The 20,234-nt window shown below is 38.6% G+C and overlaps 1 protein-coding gene across 1 annotated transcript in view; it reads left to right on the top strand.

Moving 5' to 3' along the window:
• The first annotated feature begins 8 nt into the window (after positions 1-8).
• The window catches only part of ESRP2 (epithelial splicing regulatory protein 2), a 45,650-nt gene continuing 25,424 nt past the window's right edge, over positions 9-20,234 (top strand). The window contains exons 1-3 of the mRNA XM_026856963.1: positions 9-126; positions 348-500; positions 1,405-1,533. Coding sequence (XP_026712764.1) covers positions 366-500; positions 1,405-1,533 — 264 coding nt within the window. The 5' untranslated portion in view covers positions 9-126; positions 348-365. The remainder of the gene's footprint in view (positions 127-347; positions 501-1,404; positions 1,534-20,234) is intronic.

The following is a 20,234-nucleotide window of genomic DNA, read 5'->3' as shown; positions in this document are numbered from 1 at the left end:
AAAAAAAAAAAAAAAAAGCCCAAGCCCAGGCTGGGCTTCTGCCATGATGTCAGAGGGAAAGAAACCCACAGCTTGCTAATTTCGCTTCCCAATCAGCCCCGGGAAGAAGGCGATCACCGGGAACAGGTAGAGATGCAAGCTTTCTCCATTTTTTTTTTTGTCTCAAACACCCTACCTCATAAATAGCTCTTTCTCTCCTCTTCATATTGTGACTCCTCGTTCGCTCTTTTCCCCTTTGATCACTTGGAGGTAGGGGGTGAGCCTTGTGGGATTTTTTTTTTTGTTCTTTTTTTGTGTGTGTCTTTCTTTTTTTTCTCTCTTTTTTTGACCTCTGCTTTTGATTGTAGTTGTTTCCCCCTGTGGTCATGACGGCTTCGCACAGTGACTCTTTGGTGGTGTTGTTTGGGGCAACAGCTGGTGCATATGGGGCTAAACTGGGTTCGGATGAGAGGGAACTAATTCTCTTGGTGTGGCAAGTTGTGGATCTACACAGCAAGAAGGTATGGCTTCGACACCCGGTCCGAGGGCGCGTTCCCCGGGCGCAGGGCGAGCAGGCTGGCCTCGCCGCTCGCCGCCTCCCCGGAGCCGTTTGTTCATTTCACAAATGCACCGAGGGGAGGGAGCGGGGCCCCCGTGCCCGGGGCTCAGGCGCTCCCCGGGGCAGGAGCTCAAGACGGTCCTTTTTGTGCCGTTTTAAGCGAAGAAGAAACTTTTAAAGAAAGTTTAGCCGCTTCCACCCCCCTGCCCCGTCCCCCCTAAACCATTTGTAGCTTCAAAGTCGAAGATGTCTACGGACTTTGAAAGCCTTAAAACAAAAAGCTGCCCTCCGTAGGCTCCGGACGGGCGTGCTTTCCTGGGAGCTGGCTCAGGGTAACCGTTGGACCCTTTGCGGCCTGCTGAGGGACTTTTTTTTTTTTTTTTTTTTTTTTTAAACAATGTTTGGATAACCTTTAAGAGAATGTTGTTTTCCTTTAATTTTTAATTTATTTTTTTTTTTCTTCCCCCAAAAGCCCTAACCTAAACAAGAACCCCCTAGCGATGAAGGGCTTTGATAAAACATGACTATCAATTTCATTATTAGATTCAGGAAACTGCCTTAATATTATGTGATCTGCCCTTTGCAATTAACAACTCTGCAAAAGTCGGTGCTAACTGCAAAAGGCGTCACATGAAACCCGGCTCCGATCCACGGAAGCAGAGAGCGTGGCTCTCCTGGGTGGGAGGGAGGGAAACCGAGGCAAAAGGTTTCGATTTGTGAAATCGACAAATGCTTTATCTCATTGCGATCGTTATCGCGAACGCGATACTGCACCTTTCTGATTTTTCTGCAGTCTGAACGCATTGTTAAAAAGGGCTAATTAGGTTGCTCCTCACTTTTGTCCATGATTTCTTAAATGTTTTTAGGTAGGGACACTACACAAATCCCTGGTGAAAGCAGACAACTTGGACTTAAGTGACCAGTGTCGTGAAGTGAGTGGCTTAACGCCAGAGGGATTGGGCAAAGCTGAACCACTGGACCGGGTTCTTCAGCAGGTGAGGTGCTGCTCTTGGGAGCAGGGGCTACTCGGGGAGAAGCCTGGGGACAAGATTCCATTGATTTGATAAAAGACATTGCCTTTAATTTTGCCTTTCGCTTTGAAATGACTAGCAAGTTCTTGTGCTTATTTTAAAGCAAACCCAGAAGAGACCTGAACCAGTTGAAACAAGAACCCCATAATTTTGAAAGTGTAATGTACAATACCAGAGTATTTGAGCTGATTGCTCTAGTCCTTGGAAGATCTGGCTTCTGATTATTTTGATGAGTCTACTTTTATCCAAATTTCTTTTAGTCAAGCCTTAAAAGAGTAGTTCTATAAGAGTACTACTTAATTTAGCACTGCTGATCAAACTTTCAAAATTCAGGTGATATGTTTTAACCTACAGATTCACTGTTCTAATGTGTATTTAAAAACTTGACCTTTTCTCATGTTTTATTAAACTTACTTGAAATCTTCCAAACTATACTTTCATAAAACATCAGCTGTCCCTGTGTATCACTTTTCCAGGTGAGCTTAATTAGTTTAGTGGATTATAGAGTGATTAGGTTTTATCCTACAATCTATGTATTTCACTCTTTGGCTCACTTAAATGTCACAATATGTCGGTAAATCTACAAATTTATATGATCATTGTGGTTCAAGAGGCCCTAAGTTACCTAAAAAATGTTAATTCAAGTAATGTGTATATATATATGCAGTTCCTGAAAGTTTTCGTGCATTCACTGCCTTTTCTATATATAAAATGTGCTTGAATGGAAAAATACAATAGTGCATTTTTGAGTAACATATGAAACTGGCTTTCCACACCTTGTCTGAATCATTCGTAGGTGTGTTTCAGCAAGAAACTTGCTTAGGCAGTAGAACAGGTTCATGTTGCTGTAACTTCTGGTGACACAGATAACTTGGCAGGCTAGGTCCTAACCCTCTGATACTGAATGGTTAACGCTTCTCTCTGGAGTGAGTATGTTTGAAAATAGAAATGTGTAACTTTTAAGTGTCTTAAAATCTGTCAACATTACTGCAGATGGCTTTTATTTTACTTGCGCTAGTTTTGCTAGAGTCCAAGACCAAGAGATGATTTTTTTTTTTTTTTTTTTTTTTTTTTTTTTTTTTTTTAAAGCTTCAGAGTAACCCCTGAGAAAATGTGCAGCTGCAGGTTTGATCTTGTCCCAGATCTTGCACTAAAGACATCTGGAACAGCTTAGCCTAGTACACTCTGTTTACCTTTATAACAGACACACTTTAATTATACTCAATACTTTATGAGAGATTGTATCTTATTGCTGTAAATTGCACTGTAGGTGGGTCTGCTTTAGCAAATAAAAGGAAATACTACCTTTGTATGTAGGTGGGTAGAGACTCTTAAAAAACAATTTTTTTCCCTTTTTATTGGCATATTTATGCAACTAAATAATGACTTTGCTGTTAATTGTTGGATGCCAGTTGTGATGTGGCCAGTTCCATTGTAAGTTTTCTGGAAGATGCTTTACTTAAGCTTGTCTCCCTTGTCCTCCATGTGTCCTGACTCTGTGGGATTTGGGAGAGAATTAATTCATCCTCCCACTTGCAGTGGTGGCAAAAAGCAAAATTCCATGTTCTTTAATATTAGATCCTTTTCTATATTTTTGAAGATGAGACCATTAAATATTTTGATTGTTTCATGTATTTTAAAGATGAGTCAGGTATTTGTCCACACATACTTTTTTTAAATTATTAAGTGTCTTGATTAGCAAAAGCACAGGTGGGTGAAGTGGTTATTTGAAAACAAGGAGGAAAAGGAAGTAGATTTGTACCTTGATTTGAGATAATATTATAGAGTATATGAAATTAGCTTTCCACACCCTGCTTGGATTGTGGTAGAAAATTTGATGATGCAGCTGAAAATTGCTCACTTTAGCACACATCTCAATCATGTAAATGAAAGTTTTAGTGCCTGCTTCTGGTTTTTGCATTGGGTTCCCAGTCTCTATATGTAGAGGGAAGTGAGAATCACTAAGCACAAATCCATGGTATTTTTTATTTGTGCCTCAGAGGTCTCTCCCAACCTCAACCATTCTGTGATTCTGATGCTATGATTTGTAACTAGTAGTAAATCAGTTACTGTGGGTCTAGAGTTTTTCCATTGACCACAGAAAGCCTCCTTCTGTTACTATTTAGTTCACTTTCCAGCAATGATACAGTCTTCCAAAAACCTGTAATCTGGGGTTAAGTCTTTGCTCTGCTTTCAACAAGGCACTTCAACAGGTGATGCATCATTTCAATTTTACTTCATATTCTTAGTGATACATCTCACATAACTTACTACTTGGGTTTGTCTTAAGAAATATTCTGACATAGGGTTCCCCATTTTTGCTGTGTAATTTTACAAAGTTGAGGTAATGAAGCACAGTGCTCCTAAAGAACCAAGCTGTTCGCTGCAGTGTATGTTCTATACATTTTGCTGCAAGCTTTTAAATACTGTCCTTGTCCAGGGTAAGAAGCATTTGATTCCACAGATGCTGGTACATTTATGGGATCCAGCTATATCTTCTGATAGGTGTTGTGCAGTGTTTTAATAACTATGTTTTGGGTGGGGAGGGGAGATCCTGGTAATACATAGATATTAGGGAAGTAGTTACTTGAAGTCATAAAATATGTAACCTTTGGAAGCAGCCTGCTTGGTGTATTTAGTTCAAAATGGTATTAATAACTTACCATTACTGGTTCAACAACCGAGGTGAATTTATAGCTGCTGACTGAGATGTGTTGCTGTAATTGCAGAATGCTATCAAGTAGAAAAATGTGAGGATTTATTTTTAACTAAGTAGGAGATCTCCTGCTCAAGTGTGTATTTGGAACTGTCTTGAGCCTGTGATGTAAGCCTCTAAACATGCATTACCTACACTACTTACTAAAGGCAATAAATAGCATCCTACATTTCTTGCTGCACTACTGGAACATTCTTGGTAGGTTTCAATGTTCAGAACCTCAAATCACAGGACTGGCTTATTTAGCATGTTATTTATATTTTCTACATAACTGCTGGAGCTTTATAATTTAGCAGTTTCCAAGCTTTGAAGGGAGAAACTTATTTTCAGGTTGTTCTCTGAAACTTTGCAGGAATGGAAGCTTGCTTTTAAAGAGCAAAATGAAAATGAACTTTTGCCTTTCTCTCAGCCCCATTACTCTGTCATCAGAAAGCTGACATCTTCGTGTGTTTTGCAGATTGTAGCTGTGGAGGTTCTAACTTAAAGATCGAATACTAAGTTGAAAGTGGTGTGGGTTTCTTAATCCTTCCCATACAGAAAACTTGGCTGAATCAGCATGACTTGCCTTAAGACATGTTACTTTCCTTTTGCAAGGCAATATTTGCATGTCTCCCTGACAAAGAGTAAGTCTAAGAAGAGCTAGTAATTTTGGAGAGTCGTCTGCAGTATTTAGCTGTAATTACCATCTTTCTTTGAATGATATACATTAAAAGAGGTTCTCGTGAGAGCTGGATCTGCTTTTGGACCTGTTGAAAGCATCCAAATTTCATCTATGGATTGACATTTATGAAAGATGCTGCTAGTCTTGCTGATCTTTCATTGCATTGTACATTGAATCCATTCATAAACATAGAAGGATGAAATCGGGCCTTTTCTCCCCCACTCTCCTAAACTATGCACACATTGAAAATACTGAGGTGTTGCCACTTCATCAGGTGATAGCAAATTACCGGTTTGCTAAAGCATATTTGGATGCCTATTGATCATCCAGTTGAGCTGCAGGTGCAGTTTATTTTCTCACATATCAACAAATTCAGCAAGAAACAAGCTGGTTAGATGAGCATTTGGAAACAAATGGGATGGGGGGAGAGGCAGAAGAACCAGTGAATTCCTCTAACCTGATAAACCGGTTACAGCTTTTCTTCTTTTTTTTTTTTGAGAAACTTGTTCTGCAGCTTCTTCTTCACAAAGTGCTAGCAGAAAGTTTTCTTGGCTCACTTGCCAGCTGTCACACCTTCATTTTGGATAAATGATTTTTTGGAATATTTAAAAAAAAATACACCTCTGAACCTTCAGACTTCAGAAAAAAGCCTGAAAACGCAGGGTGTTTTTTTGAGGTTGGGTTGTTTGGAATTTTTTGAGTCTCATGGTTGGTCTTCCTACTTCAGATTATCTTGTGACTGCATCACCTCAATAAAACTCCTAGCAGAGTCTGTATTTTGGAATATTTGCTGTGTCTGAGTTCTGAAGTTTGGGAGCAGATACTTGGCACACCTTTGGCAAGTGCTACTGAGCAGGCTGTTCCCTCTACAACAAATATTTAAGGTGTAGTTTCACAAGATTTGGCTTCAGCAGTGAAGCCAGCTTCTTTCTTGCCCCTGCACTGTACTTTGCCATCTTTTTGTTGTGTCAGTAAAACTCTTTGTGAAGCTGTGCAGTAAACAGAATCACTGAAGTGAGCAGGTAGGGTGGGAACTTCTAAGCTGCTTTGCTGTCCAAGCTGACGTCCCATGAAACTACACCCTTTGGTTGTATTTTCATGATCCAACATGTGTGGTGGTGATACCAGCTTAAGGTATTTCTGCCCCTGCATTGTGTTCTCAAGATGCAGTTTTATGAAAACTTTTTAGTGGCACCTTTCACTTAGGTAGGTGCTGCTACATGGACCTCCCTCACGTGTGTTCTGCCAATACAAAAGTTTTTGGGGCTGCATATTAAACTGGAGTGGGGCACTCACTGTTCTGAGTTAAAACCAGTTCTGGTTTGAAGCAGTTCTGTCTGATGTACCGTGTGGCAGATTAGGTAGCTTTTCCAGGGGCAGCTGAGGCACCGAGGCATGGACAAGCAGTGTGGATGAAAGGAGAGAAACGTTTTAAAACAGATTGGCCACCAAGCAGTTTGTATTGTGAAACTGTGGCCTTGGTTTGGTGTCAGCAGTGAGCAATGAGGATTTCCTGACAGACACAAGGTGGCCTTCAGGTTGTCAGGGCAGGTAAGTGATAAACTCCTGCTCTTACAGGAGGGCTGAGTGTACTATGTGGATGTAGGGGTTCTTACTATATATTAGTATCTAATAGGTCTCTATCTCCATTGATAAACTTAGATGAGCATTGGTTAAGGTTGATACCTAATACTGGAATGTTATCAGTGTTTATTGTGGGGTAGCTGCAGGCTGTTATTTCTTGGAATTTTTTGTATTTAGCAGTGAAAATGGATGGCTAGCTCTTGTTCAGAACCCTAGTTGTAATTCAGTTGTTGATGGTATAGGTAAACTAATTTTCCCTTTACAAATCCTCTGCACTACCCAGCTCCCATTATGTTATTATTGAAACACTTAAATCTCTTCTCTCAAAACCTGAGAAATTAGCAGAAACAGTTCCTTTGTCTATATAATATATATACGTATACATCAATATACATATGTAGATCATGTGAATGCATTTGTTATTGGCAGCATTTGTTCTGTTAGGTTTCTCTGAAGGCTGCAATACTTCCATCTGAATTCCTTGAGTATTCCTCAAGTATTCCCTTAAACCTTGCTTTGTTCCTATATTTAGGTGCATTTCACTTCAGAATAGGCAGAGAATTAGATGAAAGAATTTGTCTAAAGCTGCATATTCTTTGCAAGCGTAAAAATGTGGTAGTCTTGGCTAGCTGGGCTACCTCTTTCTCTTATAATTAGAAGTGCCAATATGCATTAGGAGTGAATAATTTGGCTTAGTGGTTTGAGGATGAGCCCAAGTAAACTTTTCATGATAGCAGATGCTACTGCTTGTTCTGGTGAAGTTAAATGGTAGTATTAAATCTCTTACCAAGTCTGGGTGGATTAGCATATATAGAAAAATAAACTTTACTGTGACCTGTTGGGAATAGCTTGAAGCTTCTGTCTTCACACAGTGTGGTGTTGTGTAGTGTTTGAAAATTGTGTCACTAGCACATTTGGATGTTCTTGCAGCTACAATAGTATATCTGAATACTTGAATTGCTCTTGAAATTGTACTTGCAGCTTTTTTTAAAAGTCACTGGAAGACAGTAAAACACAGGGTAGAAGCTTTTTAATACAAAGATTGCCTCTTTACATGATCCTCAAAGACTTTGAACTTCTTTCCTCTAACTTGTTCTAAGTAGCTACTGAAAAAGTCACTGGAAATGTGTTAATGAACTTTTGTCAGGGTTTTCAAAAGTGGTTGAGGAATAATAAATGATGAAAAAAGCATTTGTATTGTACCATTTTGACAATAAATATACATGCAGTGCTTCTACTTAGAAAACTTTGTGTGGATACTCTAGATCATCTGCAAACCTCCACTGTTTCCACCTTCCTCCACCTTTTCCTGATTCTTGTCACAGCTTCTGAAAGGGTTGCACAGTTCTTGCATCTGTGTGTTGGTTTACTTGGAGATTTTTTTTTTCTTTAAAAAAAAAAAAAAAAACACCCTTAAGTTATATGCTGAAGGTCTTGGGTAGCCAAGTGCTGCCAAACAAGGGCAACATCTCTGTCAACGTGTTGCAGCGCTTCTTTGCTGAACACTTAGGTTTAAGAGTGACGCATAGATGCTGGAATTGATATTGCTAGCAAAGCAGTGCTGTGGCCAAAACTAAAGATGCTGATTGGAGATTTTTTTTTATAGCAACATAATGTCAGCCCTGTTTTATAATTTCTGTGGTTAAAATTGGAACTTTCATGCCTCTTAATTAGAAACATAAACATAATTCTTCATCTTCCTCACATTCACATCTCTCCTGTCTGCTCTGGAAAAGCTTTTTTTTCCTTCATAATAGTCATTGCTTTGCGTAAAACCTGCAGAGATACCATGTTGTTGCTTTCCTCCATGATCAGTTTCTGTTAGCTACAACCTTATTTCAATAAAGGAGGAAGATGTTGATCCTCTGAAGGGCAGCTTCATGTGTGTGTCCTAAGACAGTACTGTATCAGAAGTCATGTTTGCTCTGCAAACCGTTTTTTTTTTAGTGCTGTGCTCTAATGAATGTGTTGATGTTCTTATTTAAGCTATTCACAACTTACTCCAGTATACTTCTATACAATGGGCTATGTTTTATAAATGGTATTTTACTCATTTACTCATTAAATCCACATGCTGTGAAGGTAGATGTGAGTTATAAGATAAATATAATGCAAAAGGTATAGGGAATTGAAATTTAAATGCTTGCCACTTGTGATGAGTGAAAAACCCTGCCACTTCTCCCAAACTAAAATTAAAAAATATTTTTGTTTTTCTTTCCCCCTGCTACCTTTCTTTGTAGAGCTGTGCTGGGCAGAGAGGGGCAAAAACTATTGAGAAATCGATATTGTGTTAGCACTAAAATATTGGAGAGAAACTTAATTTTAAGATTAGGAAACATTTGTATTCTCATTCACCAAATCTTGGCTCCTGTGATGGTTTTGGACACACATTAGCTTAAAAGAAAAAGTTCTGTTACTAGAGCTCTAGGGCGGTCTCTGAATTGTGTTATCCTTCTTACTGAATTGAAATCAAAACTTAATTGGTGGTGTTTTCATTCTTTGGCTCTAATTCCAGGGAAATTTAAGCATGTTCTTTAACATTATAATGAATCGCGTAGTTGTTGGCAGTGCGTGAAACTAAACGTTTTTACAGAAATTATGGCAGAATTACTTTCCTGGTAAGTAATTCTGTTGCAATGAATTTCAGTAAGAGTAAAGTAGAGCTGTAGTATGCAACTTGGAAAACAAAGTGGATGTTTCCACTATGGAGGTTTTGCTTTGTAAGTGGATCTTACTGTAGCTGCGTACCTGAAAGTTAATTTATGAGCCCTTTGCAGCTGAAGAGAAACACAACGCTGTGCATAACACATCAAACCTCTTGAATCAAATAACTATTGGATTGGAGGGGGATGCTTGAGAAGGAGAACAGGGAAATACATAGCAGTTACAAAAATATGACTCTGACAGTTTGGGGGTTTTCTTGACTGATTACTTGAGTGTATTAGCCAATGTTATTTCTTACAGTAGAATTAAACTGTTACAAGATGAACGTTTGCTTATTGTAAGCATGTGAAATGACACCATGTAAAAAGAAGTGCAAGAGAGGAGACCTGCTGCTCTTGTGGTATGCTTAAAGAAATAAAATATAAATCAAGCCCCTCTTCCTATAAACCTCAGGCTGAGAACTGATCACAAGATGCTCTGTGACTTGCTTTCATATTCCAGACAACTCAGATCAAGTCTTTTCAGTCATAATGAGCTCACTTTGGAAACAAGAAGCTACCTGAAAGAGAGGACGTAGTTCTCTAAGAGGAGGCAACATCTAAGTAACGTTGCTGTTATAATGTCACCATTAATGCCCTTGTTCTTTATTGGGCATCTCTGAACCCCTTGGAAGGCCAAGTGTAAATTCTGATCTTACTCAGTTGTGAACTGCTAAAAAGTTATAATTTCTTACTCTCATTTTTTCATTTTATCACACAATTCCTGTTGCGCGAGTCTGCTTCCCTGATCTGTGACTTTCAGCAATTAAAGGCAAGCTGCTTTAAGAATCTCCTTCAACTTCTGCTTTATATTTTTGTGAAAGCATGTTGAACAAGAAAGGGAAAACTCCCCATTTCTGAAGCAGAGTAGAATCGGCTCATAAAAGTTTGACTTTTTTGTTGATAAGGGTTTTAGCAAGAATCACTTGGATTCTTATATAAGGAAAGATATGTCATGGACCTCAAGGCTGTTATTCAGGAAAGTCCATGCCTGTGATATTCTTACAATGTAAGTTTAGAGAAAAGGCAGGAGTAGGAGAGAATCTTGAAGGAAACTGAATTGTGAATAATAGGTATGTCTTCTTTCTTTTTATGGTTCCTCTTTACTTTCCCCAGATATTACTACAAAACCAACCAAATAGGAAAAAAAATGCTTTAATTTTTGCAAGTATTTGCTATTCTCCTACAACTAGTTAAGCCTGCACTACAAACAATGAGGTAGTGTTGAGTAAATAGAGCAGTGCCATGCATTACAGTCAATAGAGTCAGTGCTAAAGATCACATTGCTAATGAAAGTTTGTCCTTGAAACAGAGTGGGAGTGGGGGAAGTATAGAACACTAAGAGAGAGCTTGTGCTTAAATCAAGACTTTAGGAAATATTGCAGTCATGGCATTAATTAAAACCTAGAGTTTGGAAAGTATGTTCAACCTTGTCTTTCAGGCTGTAATAACTTGCTCTGTGAGTTGAACTGATAGCAAGAAGCCTGTGAGGAGTGTGAGGCACCATTGTAATCCTGCTTGAAATGTAGGTAAAAGGTTGACAGCGTATGGATTTTTTTTTACATTACTAAGATTCAGAGTTTCCTTTTGCTTAGACTCATGAATAATCTGTGCTAACAAAAGCTAAAATGTTCTGTAAGATACGAATCTTTTTTGCCTTTTTTTGTTTGTTTCTGATAGCTAGTGGCCTCTTTCATGCGGGTTAATTTAAAGGTGAAAACTTACTTTATCTCTCAGTAAGTGTTTCCTTATTTAGCAGTTTCCTGACACATAATATAGTAGTAAAGTAAGTCCAGAAACTGAAATTCTTATGTTGTTGGACTGTGGTGCTTTATCTCACACAAGGCTAACTTCAAGTAGCTTATTTGTGGAGTACTCTGCATATTTCAACACTCTCTTATGAAAACAGATAGTGCTTTTGAAGATAAAAGCTGTGACCTGATTGCTGTGACATTTAGGTGGCCTGAACCATGGTCTTGTCTTTTATGTTTAATGCATTACCTGAATTAGATGCTGTAGATACATAGCAGGAAAGCATGCAAATAATCTGGTGTTGCAAACTTCCATCTAAGAAATAATTAATCAAAAATGGTCATAAAATGCTCAAATGGCATGGCTTGGACACATCTTTGTCTTGGCAGAAGGTTAGATTTGTGTGTTCTTTACTAGGAAGAATTACAGCTTTTAGTTAGCTATTGTTTACTTTGTCACACAAAGACCCGGGCCCAATTAAAATGAGCCAAAGAAAGAAATTATGTGGAAGTTTCACCCTTAGGGCAGTTTATCACAGTCCTGAGTCACAATGGCCTGTTTTCTGTTCTCTACAAACTGTCACTGGACAGACAAAGCATGACAACTGTTGCTCCCTTTCCGTATTTCATATTTTACCTGTTGCTGAACCATGCTAACAAACCTATTTTTATGCAGAAAATTAGCTGTAGGCTACCCTCACCTAAGCTTAAAGTTTCCAGTCCTTCTATGTAATTCTGAAAGTGTAGGATGAATTTTAAAGTACTTGTCTATGTTTTGGTGAATGGAAGGATGTGACAAACTCAAAGAGTATATTCCGGTTTTCTCTCTTGAACTCTTGCAGTCATTATAAGAGGTGTATGTAAGCTGTGGACCTGCCTGACGTGAGGACCCATGGTGGCCTGTGTGATGAGGATGACAGCAGGGTGGTATTACTTACTGGAACTTCAGCTTCCCAACAAAGGAAAAGATAAAAGTGGAAAACTTAAATAACTTCAGAAATACAAATCTGTATTTTTTAACTCCTCTTCTGAGGGTTTGTGATGTTTGGAATTTTATGGCAGAACCCCAAGCATAGGGTAGTTGAGATCTTAACTTTGTTACCTTTGTAGCTCATGCCATGGGTGGAAAACAATTAATTTCTTTCTGTGAGAAAGGCAACAATATGAGTTTATGTCTATACAGACACCCAGTGTAGGTGACTGTTTTGGGACAGCAGCAGAAGCAGCAGTATGTGTGGTACCTGGTTTGCTGTTGTTGGACCTCTCTTCAGGAAAGAATACAAAATGTCAACAAAGTTAGTAGGTAATAATAAGCAGCATAATATACTTAGGGAGAAGACAGTCTGCAGTGCTTCAAGTTCAGTGTCACATCCTGCATCTCCTTGAGATGGAGGAAAGCAAACCTGCTCTTACACTTGCAAATTCCACAGTTGGATGGAAACTCTTGACTGGTTTTGGATAATATGTATGTCTCTCTCTCAAGTGCATTTATGGTGGCCATTGTGACTGATCACTCAGTTATTTAATACAGTTTGTAGTACCTCAGGAGGCATAAGGAGATGTGTAACGTGACTGGTCATATTGAGCACAGTTTTTATTGTCTCTGGCATGCTGGAAATGAAAACTGCTTTTGTCCAGGCTAGTCTTCAGTCACTAAATCTCGGGCAATAGTGTTCAGTAGAGCAAAAAATTGCTTTCCTTTTGATAGGAGAAATCAAACTGGCAACATTGGTTTTGAACATTTCTAGTGAGTGGACCTGGGCTGCCTCTGTCGTCTTCTGCAAGTTTCCCCTGCAAAGAAATAAAACCAAGGGGCATTTTATTTTTTTGTGTTTGAGTAGTATCAAAATACAGTCACTTTTCCTATTTTGCTGGAAGGGGGAAAAAGTTAACTGCAGCTTGTGGCTGCACTGTGGCTTAGACTTTTTTTTTTTTTTTTCCATGAAGCAATTTCAGTACTAGGCCACTATGTATCCATTATCAGCCATGTGGAATAGCAGTTAACAGATGAACAAAGACAAGAGTTTATTATAGAATTTTCTGTTTAAAAAGTTACCTAAAACAATAAAGGGTTATCATACTTGTAAATACTGCTGAAATGCAGTTTGTGCACCTCCCAGTAGTATTGACATGCTTTAAATTCCTCCATTGCATGGATAAGGCTGACACTATCACCAGAGTTTGAAGAGTGAAGGAGCAGAAAACTGCCAGTGGAGAGTATTGTAAATAAATGTGAAACCCTCATGGGTGTAGGGTCTGAGGCACAAAGTCCAAGTGAAAATACTTCCCAAAGCTGGCATGTCATGGTGTGGTTTATGTGTTTAAGCTTTTGTATACCAAGCTCATGGCTTGTTACTCTTGAGACTTCTCATGCTGTGTTAGAGCCTTTAAGTCTTACGGGAGACTTCAGGGGTGCTGGATGTTTCTGTGGTGCTCCAATCTTGCTTATGTGTTGGTTGCAGAGAAGTTTTGTTAATCAAACTTGGCTACATCTCACCTCTTGATTTCCTTCCCTTCCCCCCAACCCCAGACAACACGACCTTCCCCAAACATGCACACACCCCCACATGTATACACGAGGGTGGCATCAATGATCATTAGTGTAGCTGCAGAGTAGGCAAAACAGAGTTCAAAGAGATCAGAGAATCACACAGTAGCTGAGGTTGAAGAGACCTATAGGTCTTGTCTAGTCCAACCCCTGAAAGCAGGGTCAGCTAGAGTAGGCTGCCAAGGACCATGTCCAGTTGAATCTCGAATATCCCCAAGGATGGAGGCGCTGCAGCTTCTCTGGGCAGCCTGTTTCACTGTTCAACCACCGGAGATCTTTCAGGAACCACACCTGCAGCTATATAATTTATTTTGTGTGTTCTCTGGCAATACATTGTAGAGGACTTTCTGTAAAATCAGGCTTTGAGACAAGAGCTGCAATATTTTAGCCTGTTGGAGCAGAAATTGTGGAGCAGAGAATCTTCAGAGACACCTTTATGGAGATGTTTTTCTTACCTGAAAGAAGACAGATCATAGTTACATGCTTTATGCTACAAGCAAAGAATGACCCACATCAAAGGCCTAAAAGACAGTTTGAAGCTCTAATATAGGGAATTACAGTAATATCTAATGAGTAATTATGATTTTTTAAAACACAAAACTGGATATCATACACGGTTATAAGCATTATGGCTTTAGTCAAAGCACATGTGATGTTCATTGTGAAGTGATATATATGATGTTAAAATATTAAGTATGTGATCTCATTGCTAGGAGAGCTGCCATTAGAAAAGTTTAACATCTTTTTCAATAGACAGTTCATGTATGGCGAAGTGTGAGTATGCGTGAGAGTGAACTCTGGTATTACTGGACTGAAAAAGAAGTGCTTTATGTGGTTGCTACTTAGGTTGCTTCTACAACATAACACTTACGTATGTGAGAGTCTGTATAGATCTTACACTATTAATTTGTTTTGGTAAATTCTATTCGATAATCTGTCAGACTACAAGTTGAAGTTCTCAAACTTCATTATACTAATAACATGTAACAAATTTCAGGACTTAAAATGTTGAGAAATAGTGAATTGAAATTTAGAAATAATTTTGTAAATTTAGAAAGTGACAGACATGCAAACATGAAAATTCAGCTGATATGATGAGATCTTTTAATATTGTAATTTGTTGTCACTATACATAATTCTACACATAAACATATGCACGTGGACACAGAGATACATATATCTGTATACTAGAGCTGCCTGCCTGTAATGTTTTCTATGCTGCCCTCCAGCTTTTTTCTAACAGTTCATTAGTGGAGGAAGTCTCTCAGTAGGTAAAATAATTTGCAAAAGAGATCTAAAATAGATCTCTAGCTTCTGCTTCATTTGGAAGTGCGTGTTGGTCAGAGTAGAAATTTACTCTTGATTTCTTAAAAGGAATATGGAAAAAACCCACATAGCTAATTTTGGAGGTTTGAGCAAAAGAGGTTTAAGCAGTTCATTTATGTGCTTCAGATAAGACTTTTCTCATCTGAAACAGTATTTTGTGGATCTGTGGAGTATATTTTCACTTTCTCAAGGACAGTTACATATTAGCAATATGAGTTCTTTAAACTTGAGGGAATATACTGGAATATATGAGCCTAGGTGAACTTAAATAACTTTTCTTCTAAATTATTCCTGAATTTTCTTTTTAATAATGACCAAAAGATGTCACTCCTGAATAAGTGTTGTGTTGTTTTGTATTCTTGCAAAAGACTGATCTAGAACTCTAAGCCTGTTGAAATTATTTTGGCAGGCTTTATCCCATATCAAAGATCATCTGTCTGTCTTGTGTCTTAATTTTTGACTGAACTGGGTGTGATTTGTCCTCTCGTGTCAGTCTAAAGATGGCATAGAACTCAAAATAAGTACTTTTTGATATGCTGATTTGGCAGAAAGTTGATCATGTATTTATGTGTAATCACCAAATTGTTAGGGCGATTTAGGAACATGCCTGTCAATACCACTGATTTGAAACTAGATCTGAACACCGGAAGGACCATCCTTTGTGCAAAGACTATTGATAAACCTAATAACTCATCTTTCTACTTGGGAATAGATGCATGTCTGGCTTAAGTGTGAACTACAAACTGAACTGCTTTCTGGGATTTTGTGTTCTACTTTAGCATAACATTCCAGACCTGGCTAAATTGCAATGGTTCCTTTAATTCTGAAGCTTTGTGGTTAGTTTTGTGTCTCATCTGGTGCTGTTAGCTGTGGTGGGTCAGTAGGGCTAAAAGACGCCAAAGAGAGAGATTGCTAAAGGAAAGGATCCCAGTTTGAAGACACACTAGGAGTTGCTGGAGGTATGATGAGTAAGAAGCAGCCAAATTTTCTGTTATTTCTCAGGGGTGATTTAAAGACAGAATCCCCCAGACTATCTTGGTGTTTTAGAAATGGTTCGGTTGACAGTATGGATGCATTCTGTAACTGGATTATCTCAGTATTTCATTACCATGCCAGGCACAGATACAGCAGCCTTTCTCAAGGATGAGAGCTATTTTTAGTTAGGGAAATGGGAATATCCAAATAGCCGGAGGTTTATTTTAGTGCTTCATGCATCATAACTATAGAAAGAGCTTAATGAGGAATCTTCTTGTTTCTCTAAGATCCACAGCTTTGTTCAGTTAGTTAAGGCAACACGAAGGGGGCTGTGTCATTTCAGCCTCTTGGGATTCATTTGAAGCAAACACAGCGGCTTGTGCTGGCTTTCATCCAGCTTTGCTGCTGGCGAAACATGTCTCTTCGGTCTCTTTGTACTCTCGGCTACATGACCAAGATCCTGTTTAGCCAGTTTTTCAAACTGGTGCTCAAACTCTGTCCTTCCCTCTCACCGCCTTTTCTGTAAGAACTGTTTTAGGTTTCATGGAGGTAAATGTACGGAGCAGCTTGTTTGATTCTTCCTCTTTCTCTTCAGTTTTTTAATCTCAGTATTGAATTATTGAACATATTCTTTTAAATATGGAACGATTCATCAAAGCTCTACTAGAGAGACTGATCTGGTGGAATAAGCAATAAAGGGTGGAGAGTGATGCCAATACACTGTGGTTCTTGCAGTCAAAATGAGGACTGGTTGCAGGATGCAAACAGTGGTAATTAACTCTGTATAACTCTGTTGCCATGAAATGAGTAGATTAACAGGGGAGACACAGGGTGTGTGAGCTTGGAGGAGGAAGTCTTAAGGTGGGGCAGCTTTGCATGCTGAATGGGAGGGAGTGCTATGGAGGGCAGCGTGAAGATGAATGACAGGAGGTAAATAGGTGAGATGGTTTTCATTAGTGGAGTGAAGGAGATGTGGATGGAATTTACAAAATGACAGTTGTGGACAGGTTGTTCGACATGTGAGACAAAAAAATGTAATGTAAATCTGGTACTGGTTTTAACTTGTCCTTAGCTTGCTACATTTAGGTGTATGCTGGTTCGAGGTGGTTTTTTGAAATGTGCCTGAAATTCATAGTGCGAAAAAGGAGGCTGAAGAGGGCTTTTCCACAGCAATGCCGATTTGCTTAACGTTTATTTCAGTGTGGCTTTATAAACACATCTGCACTGGTTGCTTTAACTCATTTTGGTACCTGTGGTAGGCTGTATCTATTGCTGTATCTAAAGACTTTTAAGGGTCCAGCATAATCTATAATAATGAGAGCTGGTCCACAGTTTACCACATACTTAACCTTTCCAGAATTTGGATACATCTTGCGTAGGTGAAAGAAGTCAATTCAGGCTAATCTCAAATATCTGTTGTTCCTCTGTGGCAGGGTTATGCTTGCTGTTTTGCCTCATGCTCTTCTCCTAGGTGAATCTTCTTCCCATTCATGCTCTGCTATCCCATTCCTCTCCTCAGTTAACCTATGCAATAGCTGAGCTGTTTTGGATAGGAAGGATGTCTCCTGACTATTTTTCCCACACTCCTTTTGCCCTCTTCTGGAGAAGTACACCCCAAAGTTTGAAAAAAGCTGTTTTTAAAATAGAAGTTTCTAAATAAGCACTCAGCAGGGCCTGCCAACCTCATGGCATTTTATCTAAGGCACTTTAAGTTGCTAGCTTCTAGTAGGAAAAGTAGAATTATTTTAACTTATCGATTGTCCCCTTGGAAAGGGGTTTAAAACCATGAATGTTATCACTGACATTTAATAAATATGCAGTGCATATTTGTAAGTACTTGGGCTTAGTTAAAAATAACAACTAAATAAATGCAGCCTCTCATGCCACCTTTAAACCTTAGTGCACTTGGAGTATTTGGCTTATTGGTGTCCTTATGCAATATTTCACTCTTCATGTCTTCTCACCAGGGGCCTCTGAAAGCTTTGTTGTGTATGTGTCTGTTCAGTTGTACATTGTGTGGGAAACAGCAGGTGAATATTTCAGTGCAACAGTCTTGAATTTTACCAACTTAACTTACACCATTTGGCCTGAGCATTTCCTCTCTTGCCCAAGCATTTTTCTCCTTTTGTTTTCGAACTTGGTGAAGACTTCTTGAGCTACAGTTCTTATGTTCTATTTGCAAAGGAGGAGGCTGCATACATTTGCTGCTTCCCTCAAATCGTGTGTGTTGGATTTCTTTTTGTATCTGATCAAAATAGCTCCCTAATTGCTCTCTTTATATGGATTCTTGTGCATCTTCAGAAGCACAGGGTACAAAGGTGAAGGTTTGGGGAGTGTTTTATTACTGTTCATCAGTAAGAGTCTGCTTCCTTTTGGCAAGAGTCCCTGTACACCTTCTGGAGTTCCTATCACCATTTCCAATCCATTTTTACACATATCTGCTCTTTACTTTGCCTAGAAGGTAAAACAGTAATAAGGCACTACACTTAGTAAGAAGGCAATTCTCCTCATGTCTGTTATTGTGGTGAGAATATTTGTTGTTGGTCTGTGACTATGGCAGTCCCTGGAACTGCATTTCTGAAGTGGTTCCTTCTGAGTTCTCTGGAATTTTCTTCTTTTTCTGGTGTTTACACATCAGCTGAGGTATTTTGAGCACTCTCAGATCTCAATTTTCTGACTTTAAATCATCCTTAAACAATGCCTTGATTTATAGCCTCAGGTTCTTCAAGACTTCAGCTTGTGGTAGGAACACAACATGAACTACCAATCAGAAGGAAACTGGCTTTCTGAATCTGCAAGAGTTTGGGTTGGTTGTTTGATTTATTTTTTTATTTTATTTTTGGGTGGTGTGGTGGGGGGAGAGGTGGTGTGTGTGTTGTTGTGTGTTTTGGTAGTGTGCAAAGAATTGCATTGTAAAGGGTTTTTTAGAGGGGATATTTCACACTTAAAGTTTCAAATATATTGTTTGATATTAAATAACTTCATTTTATAGATGTATTGATAATTGCAAATTAAGCAATTTACACAAGATGCTGATGTAACTGCCTGCACCTCGGTTCTCTGTCTCGATATGTAGTAGCCACTACTACAGCATTTCTGAACTCAAATTGGTAGTTGAATGCTGGTTAGGTGTCCAAGCCTAGAAAAGGGTGGGAATTGGATTTGAGCAGTTACTTTGAAATAAAGCCTGGTAATCATGTCTGATCCTAAATCGTGTTCAAGACATGATTTCTCCCTTGTGGAGCATTGCCTTTGGGAAGCAGATCCTGCAACATTTGTTCACACAGTGAATACTGTGTAGTTGTGGGAGCAGATCATTAGGACATCACCTTTCCAGAGCAGAGACTGTGACTAATGTAAAGTGTCACATGTGTTGATGATAAAGCAACCCTCCTTTCCCCCCATAGACAGGTTAAAAGCCAGCATAAAGATACAAGTTAGACAGTAATTTGCTTTTGGAGGTTGGTTGTTCTGGATTTGTAAGGTATTGCTGAGAGCAGTGGGTGGCTACTGCATCACAATGGTAATTATTGCTTTGTTTGTGAGGTGATGCTTTCCTGGGAGGGAGTAGCATCAAGAGGGAAGCTCAGAATAATTATATTTATCTCCTTGAAAGTAGCTAACAAGCTACTATTTACTGATTTGATACAGGTAGGCACTGTAATACATTAGTTGATTATTATGAGCAAGGAATTTAACATGAGTATGGAGTAATAAAAGGCTAGAAAGTGTTGTAGAAGGGTGGAAAATAACATTGAACAAGACAAAGAGAGATATAGCTCTTTCCTCTTGAGAATTAACCTATTGGGAGTTATCCATCCTAAAGGTAAGGAATAATTTTGTTTTATCTAGTGTTTCTAACACTTTATCTCTACCAAGAACTTCTACTGGCTTGAATTCAATCTGATTATAATTTCATTTCTGTAAGTGTTAGACCACACTTTGTTTGGATTTTCTTAGCATATAACTTTTGATACATTAGTAAATCCTAATGGGTAGCTTTCTTCTTTTTGAGGTTCAAAAAAAAAAAAATCATTAATGACATAACCGAAGTCAGAGTTGCCATAGGTGAAGAAAGGCTATTGCAAAATCAGTGTTGTGATTGATTTTCAAAGTTTTTTTTTTCCCCCCAAATATTTCATAGCTTTTATTATAGTTACTTCAGATTTTGAACATTACCATTATAATAACATGACCGTTCATATGAATTTATAATTCTGCCATATTATCCTAATTGTTCTTTTTACTGCTGGTGTCCTTATTTTCTATTCTGCAAATGCATATAGTTTATTTGCCTATCTTTATCAGGAGCCCACATCTGTTCTCCATCATGTTTTTGCAAAAAGCTATTACAAGTGCTGAGTTACTTTATCTTCTTTAATAAAAAAAAAAAAAAAAAAAG

The sequence above is a fragment of the Athene cunicularia genome, assembly GCF_003259725.1.
Source record: "Athene cunicularia isolate RWA chromosome 11 unlocalized genomic scaffold, athCun1 chr11_part1, whole genome shotgun sequence".
Taxonomy (NCBI): Eukaryota; Metazoa; Chordata; class Aves; order Strigiformes; family Strigidae; genus Athene; species Athene cunicularia.
The sequence above is the reverse complement of the archived record's forward strand: the minus strand, read 5'-3'. Positions and strand labels throughout refer to the sequence as shown.